We start from the raw sequence: 9046 nt of genomic DNA, 5'->3' as shown, positions 1-9046 counted from the left end.
GGCGAGAATAGTTTAAATTTGAAAATTAAAAAAAAAAACCAAAATATTGTATTATTTTGTGAGTTTAAATATTTTAAAATTAGGTGCTTGTTGCTTTTTCTCACAATTCATCTTATTCTCACAATTGGAAACATCCAAAGTCTCTTTGAAAAATCAACCTACCTACTTTCATCTTTGTCTAATAATTTATAATTGTGTGTGCGCACAAAATAATAATAATAATAATAATAATAATATTATAACTATAAATCTCTCTCCTTATTCAATTGTTTGTTTGTCGTTATTATTAAATAAAAAATATATATAATATAAAATAGCTAAGGTTCGTCGTCGAATTGGGCCCAAATGGAGAACACTCAAGTCTTGTTTAGGTTATTTTCAATTTTCTAATATGACCTTTTTAATTGGTTTTATTATAAAATAAGTAGGAAGGATTAAGACATCAATAATTTAAGCAAAACATAATTTTCTTAATAATATCACTTATTAACAAGGAGATCTATTATGAATTTTTATACGATTCCTACAAATTTCGAGTGATCATGCTCTCAAACCAGCTATTCATCATCGACTTGAACTATTGTATTACAAACTAGTTAATCAGATCTAAGTTTTCTATTTTTTATATTTTACTCTAGAGAAATTATATAAATATGATTATAAAATTAAAAAAAAATCTCACTTCCTCCGCTAAAGATTCTATTGCTTTCATGGTCTTTGTTGGATTTGAAGGTGTGAAAGAAAGTGTAATTTAAAGAAACTTATTCACATATATACGTTGTGAATATGTTTGTGGTTTTGTTTCTTTTAATTTTGGAGTTATTTATTTAAATGGAAAAGTTGTTTCTTTATTTTGTTAATTTGTAACTTTATACATGTTAAAGTTAGCTATGTAACATATGCAAAAAGGTTACATATGAGTTTAATTTTGTGTAATAAGTTACATATTTGGACAACTATATATAGCTGTGATTTTCTTCGTTTAGAAAAATCAAAGCATACCACAATTGGGTATTATCCTCCTCCCACAAGAATTCTCTCTTCTTTTGAGTTGTTCTACTTGTTTATGTTGAGAGCAAGTATCTAAGAGTTCTGCCAGATCCGAGTAGTTCGAGGTTGCAGTTCTACCGGAGTTAGTCGTTGTATCCTGCTGAGACGATCGCTGTAGTTTGCTAGCAACTTGTGTAGAGCGAATAATTGTCTTCAGGTGAGCGCTATTGAAGTGTGCCTCGACTATTTTTATCAAATTTTGGTGTTCATCAAGTTGTTCAAATTTATTCGTTTGTAGTCAGTTACGTTGTAATCTGTTTGTCAGTATTATACAGTTCATATATATAGAGTATATTTACCCAACAGTCTTTGTGTTCTTTATTTTCATTACACCACCCCACGTAATTTGGTGGAGAGATGATATATATATATGTATAACGTTATTGGATAAAATATGGGAGACAAATTAGGTGTATATAAAGAAAAAAAAAATCTTTAGTCTATTTTAATCTTAATGTTTAAGACTTAACATATTGGGATTGTGACATTTTTCAGGCTAAAGAGGGCGATAAGTGATCCTTGTAGAGAAAATGCATGGATAAATCATAAAAGGGTAACTTTAGGCAAATGAATATACGAAAAATTAATGCCACCAACATAATATTAATTATAAGCTGACTTGTTCCTAACTCAACTTATTTAGTTACGACCAAAATTTTGTAAATTCGAATACCTACCCCACTTATTGTACTAAAAATTTATGTTAATAATAAGAACTTTTAAAATGGTAAAGTAATTATAATATTTTTTATGATTTTTTTTTAATTTCTACGATTCTTCTAAAAAAAACTATCAACATAACATTTTATCGATGTTTCCATCAATATTAAAATTTTGAAACCTTTATTTTTTTTTTTTTTTGGAATTTTAATGAATTGTTGCTTTAGTCATTACCTATTATTAAAATAAAAAGGAATATTATAAAAGTCAAATTAAGATGCCTAAAAATATATAGGCTAAATTATAAAAATACTTTGAACTTTACCGTTTGTTTCACAAATACTTCTATCCTTTTACAAGTTTAAATAGTATCATTGATCTTTGGTAAAAGTTTCAAAAATACCATTTAAATAAATATTTGTTAATATTTAGAACGGAAATTTAACGTGATGGAATTTGGAGCCACATGACAACCATTATCTACTCAATTTAACTCTAATATCCCTTTTAAAAAGGATAGTTTCTTCCACAATTTGTTTACAAACTTAATACTGGCAAGCTTTTATGTTAATTGTCATATTGTTTCACATTCTTCTCCGTCAACTTTTTGTTCAAAATATTAATATACTTTCGCTCTAAAAATAATTTTTAAATATTTATGAAAAGTCAAAAGTAATATTGAACATTTTTAAAGAATATAAATATTTTGAAAATAGCAAAGTTTAGGGGTACTTTTCAAAATATGTGTAAACCTTTTGTTTCCCCAAGGTCAAACATAGTCTCGGAGAATCTCACTTTTGTACTAACTTAGAAGAATGGTAAAAATTTCATCTTTTTTCTCAAGGTTGATCACCGAAATGACCAAACGGCGAACCTTGGCTCGGACTAAAGACTAACTCGATAGACGAGTTAGGACTAGTCGGACTGGAGACCTACAAAGCAAAGAACACTCTAACGCCCAAGTCAAGAAGAATCCAAGCTGTATTGAGAGAAAATACAGTATTTGTGTACCTAAAATGAAGGCGAGTGGCTCCCATTTATAAGCGAGGTTTCTGACAATATCCCTAACAAGATATCAATGGCTCTTTAAAATAAGTATGAATCACGACATACTATCGTGAAGTCTGTCAGAATGGAAGACTGAGCCGAATGCTTCCAAATCAGTTCGACTATAAAAGGAAAACCAGTGTTAAAAAGGGAAATCGATCGGCTCAACCACATGGGGCATCGGCTCGTCAGCTCGGCATTTGTCCCAATATCGAAATGACGGATCTGGGCCTAATTAATTCAAATCTACGTATGATTCTATCTTCCCATTAGAACGTGCCACGTTTATCGTTGAAAACCACCTCTTTGAACACCCAAGAAAACGAGAAAATGGTGCAGAAAAAATTGTTGGGTTTTTGGATATGCTGAGTTCTTGAAATGTGTGTGTGAAAATGTAGAGACAAACATCAATCTGGTGAGCCCACCCTGAGATTAATGCCCTATTTTGACAACTATTTCTTTTATAAATATTTTGATATCTGTTAATTCTTCCTTTTGTCCAACCGAGCATAATTCTACGGTAATTGACATATGATTCCAATCTTGAGGTTGTAAGTTCGAATCCTCTCCTCAATATATCGTACTAAAAAAAATTCTTTCTTCCAATTTTTAATTTTTATTTTGTAGAAACAACAAAGTTACTTCTGACAACCACACATTTGTCACCAATGATTTCATCAGCAATAACCAAGATTTTTTTGAAGTGTATATCAATGAAAATATCCCTGAAATGTTGATGTCTTTTGAATATTTTTGAAAAACTTATAAAAATAAAAAAAGTTCAAAACATATATTTAAATTAATAAATTAGTCTTTCACTATTTTTAAATAAATTAAAAAAGGAGTAATATTAAAATTATGTTCATATTAACCCTATTTTGTTGATAATTTTTTTTATTTTGTTGATTTTTTCAGATATTATAAAAATGTCGATTTCGACGGAAAATCGCTCTCCAAAACTAATTTCGAAAGCAAAAATAGAAATATATTTCAAAATAATTTTCCAAATACCTCAATAGTCAATAAACCTGAGCCCAATAGTTTCTTCATTTTTTTCTTTTTCTTTCTTTTTTTGCTGATTCTCAGTTAAAAAAAAAAAAACTGGCAATTATTAATAAACAATTAAACTAGAATAAATAAATGTGTGAAAGATGGACCCAACACAGAGGAAATATGTCAATAAGAGAGAAGAAGAAAAAGTGAACATGTCGACCACAAGCGTGTAAGAAAGACTAATCCACTGAATTGCTTGCGTAACGAACATTACTATCAAATATGGTATTAATTATTAATATCGTAATAGACATTTTCATTTGAAATTTTTATGTATCTATAAGTTTGGTAAACATTTTTATTATATTACAAAAAATAATAAACAAAATATAAAAAAATATTAATAAAGTGTCACTAAATTTATTTAAAAATAGAAAAAAAGTATATTGGTTAATTCAAATACTTTTAACCATTTTCTAAATTTATCTAATTTTTACAATTTCTAAAGAGATTCGATTCGGAACAACATTTTATTGATATTTTCATCAATATTTTCATGAAATTGAGATTCGACATTTTCATTGATATCAAACATTTAAAGTCTTTGCTATCAATTGTGTTTTCGATTTATAATTTTTTATTAAACAACATTTTATCAACATTTCGGTAAATTTTTTCTCAACCTTTTTTTTCAATAAAAAAATGGGGCTTATAAGATCTGAGTGGTTACTCTTCAAATGAAGTCTAATTCCAATTTCAACCTTGAGGGAGCATGGTTCAAATTGAAAATTTAAACTTATGGTTATAAGAATATTTACAAAAGGGAACGGTGTTTTAGATTTTTTCCTAATTTATATGTTGAAGTCACAGTTATTAGAAATATATGTCAATTACCACGTTAATATCAACTTAGAATTAAATTTACGTGGACTACCTTAATCTTAAAGCACCGTGTTAGGTTTATTACTAAATATGCCACGTATGTTTTTTTGGTAAGTAAGCCAACGAGTTTTTGAAAGAGTGGTCTAAAATGGGAAGTCTACGTGTACTCTTGTCACTTTTTGCACATGTTGACATTATTGACCCTCCTCTTTCTAATTAACACCTCTAATATCCCTTTGAAAAAAGAAAGTGCTTCTTAAATCTCTAGTTATATAAGCTTCAAAAAGAAAAAAATCTAGCTATAAACAAAATTGGCTACAATTATGTGATTCAATAAATAGAAAATACTAAAGAGACAAATAGTTAATAAAATAAAAATTTTGACATTAATAAAGATTTTTAAAAAGTTCAATGTGATACTTTAGCGTTTAGATGTAAGGTAAAATAATAAAATATAACAAATATCAAGAAAAGTAACATTAATATCAATATAAATATTAATAATAAAGATTTATATTTTGAAATACAAAATATTTATTTATTAATCCAAACCATTTATATGATTCTAAGATTTTGATAATTCTTTAAATCTATCCATCGACATACTTTATAAAAATATTTATTTATCCATCTCTGTAAAACTGAAAATTCCGACATTTTCGCCAACATTTATATTTAATTAATTATTTGACAAGATGGTTTATTTATTATTGTTATTTTCGAGAGAAAAATAATTCCTTCTTCCAAGAAAGAGGCAAAAGTGCAATTATCAAAATAGAAATGCAATTTTGCAACCTTCAAGCGGTCCAAGAAAGCACAATACTTCCCACTTTTCCCATATTACCCTCGCTAACCTCCACTACTAAAATCCATATACTAAAAAAACTAATATCATTGTTGATTTTAGTATGGAAATTTCAAAATTTACGAAAATTTCACACGCTTGTTGGAGTAAAAAAGATTATAAAAATTATTTTAGCTAATACAAGATTCTTTGTTGTTCATAAATAAATTATAACTTTCATTAATAAAATTATTTTTTAATACAAAAAAAGAGATATCAAGAATATATTGATATGTTGGAAAATTTTAATCTTTACAAAACTCCAATGAAGGGTATTTTCGTCAACGTGGAAACAGTGGAAATTCCGTACCGGCGATTTATAAATTCACTCGACAATTAAATCGGGCTTCGTAATCGTATCTCAAAATTATTTAATTCCCCTTCACTCTCTCTCTGTACACTACATTTTCCGACCGGCCCACCGGGAAATCTCAGCTCCGATGGGGGATTCCGCCGGAGATCTTCAGAATGACCTCAAATTTCACGGTCCGATCGACGGAAACGTCCTCGCCGCCATGGCGCTCGCCCGCTGCGGCGTCGACCGGATGTTCGGCGTCGTCGGCATCCCCGTTACCTCTCTGGCCACTCGCGCCGTCTCGCTCGGGATCCGATTCATCGCTTTCCACAACGAACAGTCGGCTGGCTATGCCGCTTCTGCTTATGGCTATCTAACGGGTCGCCCTGGTGTGCTTCTCACTGTCTCTGGCCCCGGATGTGTCCATGGCCTCGCGGGGGTTTCCAACGCCATGGCTAATGCTTGGCCCATGGTCATGATCTCTGGCTCCTGTGATCAGAGAGATTTCGGCCGTGGTGATTTTCAGGAGCTTGATCAAATCGAAGCTGTGAAACCCTTTTCGAAATTCTCCGTCAAGGCCAAGGACATCTCCGAGATTCCGAATTGCGTCGCCCAGGTTCTTAGTTCCGCCGCTTCAGGCCGGCCCGGCGGGTGCTACTTTGATCTTCCGTCGGATGTTCTGCACCAGACAGTTTCCGAGTCTGAAGCCGAGAGATTATTGACCGAAGCGGAGAAATCTGCTCGCCGCGAGGAGATTCACAGAGTTCCTAATTCGCAGATTCAGGAAGCAATTTCGTTGCTGAAAAACGCGGAGAGGCCATTGATCGTGTTCGGTAAAGGAGCGGCGATTGCGCGGGCTGAGGGGCCGCTGAAGAAGCTCGTGGAGAGCACTGGAATCCCATTTCTCCCGACTCCAATGGGGAAAGGCTTGCTGTCCGATACGCACGAGCTCGCGGCCACTGCCGCGAGGTCCTTAGCCATTGGAAAGTGCGATGTTGCGCTTGTGGTTGGGGCGAGGCTTAATTGGCTGTTGCACTTTGGGGAGCCGCCTAAATGGTCCAAGGACGTGAAGTTCATTTTGGTTGATATTTCCGAGGAAGAGGTTGAGTTAAGAAAGCCCCGTTTGGGTTTGATCGGAGATGCCAAACAGGTCTTGGAATCCATAAACAAGGAGATTAAGGATGACCCATTTTCTCTTGGGAAGTCTCACCCATGGGTGGAAGCCATTTCGCAGAAGGCAAAAGAAAATGTGTCGAAAATGGAAGTTCAGTTGGCGAGGGATGTTGTGCCATTCAATTTCTTGACGCCAATGAGAATCATTAGAGATGCCATTTCGGCTCAGGGTAGCCCTGCTCCCATATTGGTTTCTGAAGGGGCCAATACAATGGATGTTGGTCGCTCAGTTTTGGTTCAGACTGAGCCAAGGACCAGGTTGGATGCAGGAACGTGGGGGACAATGGGGGTTGGCTTGGGCTATTGCATTGCTGCTGCAGTTGCTTCGCCCGATCGATTGGTAGTTGCCGTGGAAGGCGATTCTGGATTCGGGTTTAGCGCCATGGAAGTTGAGGTATCCATTTCTCCCTTTTCTTTTATCCTTCACCATTACGTATACTCACAATTGATTAGAATGTTGTATGATCAATGTCTTCGTCTGTCTGTACTAATTCCAATTGAAGACTGTTCTGTATATTAAAAGCATTGTTTGGTTGCCTCAAAATGTTGCCTCAAGTCAATCATCATGGTTAGAGTTACTTCTTGGTTTGCAAATGTCTGTTTGTCCATTAGAAACATGGTAAAGGATTGGTTAGTATGTTTTATTTGAGGTCAAAAGACATGTGTTGGTCTCTGGTAATCAGTGGTTTTTAGAATTATTCTAGGACATGTTTCATAGCCTCTCTTGAAAGGAGTTACCTCCTTGTTATGGCGGTTGGGTTTTAGATGACATTCTATTTTCTTTTTAGGTTCTGTTTGTTGTTTGTCTCACAGTGAAGCATTAGATTTCCCATGTTTTTCTGCACTTATATTAGGTAGGCCCTTGTATTTTTACTATTTTACTCGTTTTATCACCATAGAGTATTCGGACTCAACTAGTCTCACAAAATAACTACCTTACTACAATATTGACATCGAGATAATATCTTAGGTCTTAGGTCAGTGGCTACCATAGTTGACGTATAAATATTTATTAATTCACTTGTTAATAGGGCCAGTCTTGTTAATAGGGCATCAATGGATCTGACGAACAAAATTATGTACAGATCACCATCTTTTAAATCTGAAATTTAGATTTTGCTCCCAATCTGGCTGATGATTTTTTTAACCTATGTTGAAGTTCTAGATGTTGTTTCTGTATCTGATTTTTGTCTGTAGAGCTGTACATCTTACTTTGGTTTTGGGCTTCATTGTTGTAGAATTAGATTATTCCTTGTGTTCTTTCTGAAGAGCTCCTTATAATCTTTGGAGTTCATATATTAAGTTCCAAAACATATTTGCAATTGAGATTTCAGTAACAAACAGATGGTTTCATTTTCATTTCCTCTTTACAAATTTCTAATCTTGCTCATGCTTTTTTTTGAACTTAAACAGACGCTGGTTCGATACCAGTTGCCAGTAGTTGTGATAGTTTTCAACAATGGCGGTGTATATGGCGGTGACCGGAGAACGCCACAAGAAATCACCGGACCCTATAAGCATGACCCTGCGCCCACCTCATTCGTCCCATCAGCAAATTACCACAAAATGATCGAGGCTTTCGGAGGAAAAGGATACTATGTCGAAACACCCGAAGAACTAAAATCCGCACTAGCTGAGTCCTTTTCTGCTCGAAAACCAGCAGTCGTAAACGTCAAGATCGATCCTTTTGCCGGTGCGGAAAGTGGGAGGCTGCAACATAAGAACTGAAGATAAGTCTTTGAACTCCTTTGTTGTTTGTTCTTCACCTGAGAGACTCATTTCTGCCAATCAATTAGGTTTGCAGCAGAGTTTCAAGCAAAGCTTAGGATTTTTTTTTTTCCACAATATTATGTGAAATTATGAACTTGAATAAAGTTATATGTAACTTGTAAAGCCAGCAGTTGGAGATGTATAATTTGATGAATGATAAAATAGACCTGTCTCTGTTGACATAAGTTTCTAATAGGAGGTACGGGTTATTAATTTTTGGGTTAAATTACAAGTTTAGTGTTTGAATATTTTGAATTTTGTTTAATAGGTCTCCGAGCTTTAAAACAAGTTTAGTGTTTGAATATTTTGAATTTTGTTTAATAGGTCTCCGA

General features: G+C 33.5%; 1 protein-coding gene across 1 annotated transcript; it reads left to right on the top strand.

Moving 5' to 3' along the window:
• The first annotated feature begins 5820 nt into the window (after positions 1-5820).
• Positions 5821-8927, top strand: LOC111024979 (Thiamine pyrophosphate dependent pyruvate decarboxylase family protein). The gene is made up of 2 exons (XM_022302813.2): positions 5821-7338; positions 8358-8927. The coding sequence occupies exons 1-2, from the start codon at positions 5917-5919 to the stop codon at positions 8670-8672; spliced, it is 1737 nt and encodes a 578-aa protein (XP_022158505.1). The 5' UTR covers positions 5821-5916; the 3' UTR covers positions 8673-8927.
• The last annotated feature ends 119 nt before the right edge of the window (positions 8928-9046 follow it).

The sequence above is a fragment of the Momordica charantia genome (assembly GCF_013281855.1).
Source record: "Momordica charantia cultivar OHB3-1 chromosome 8 unlocalized genomic scaffold, Mcharantia_2.0 BLBB01000008.1, whole genome shotgun sequence".
NCBI lineage: Eukaryota > Viridiplantae > Streptophyta > Magnoliopsida > Cucurbitales > Cucurbitaceae > Momordica > Momordica charantia.
The sequence above is the reverse complement of the archived record's forward strand: the minus strand, read 5'-3'. Positions and strand labels throughout refer to the sequence as shown.

Bases quoted from the DNA above. Each gene is read 5' to 3' on its own strand.
- LOC111024979 (XM_022302813.2), top strand. From the start codon at position 5,917: ATGGGGGATTCCGCCGGAGATCTTCAGAATGACCTCAAATTTCACGGT. The intron at 7,339-8,357 runs GTATCCATTTCT...GAACTTAAACAG, and splicing joins TTAGCGCCATGGAAGTTGAG to ACGCTGGTTCGATACCAGTT.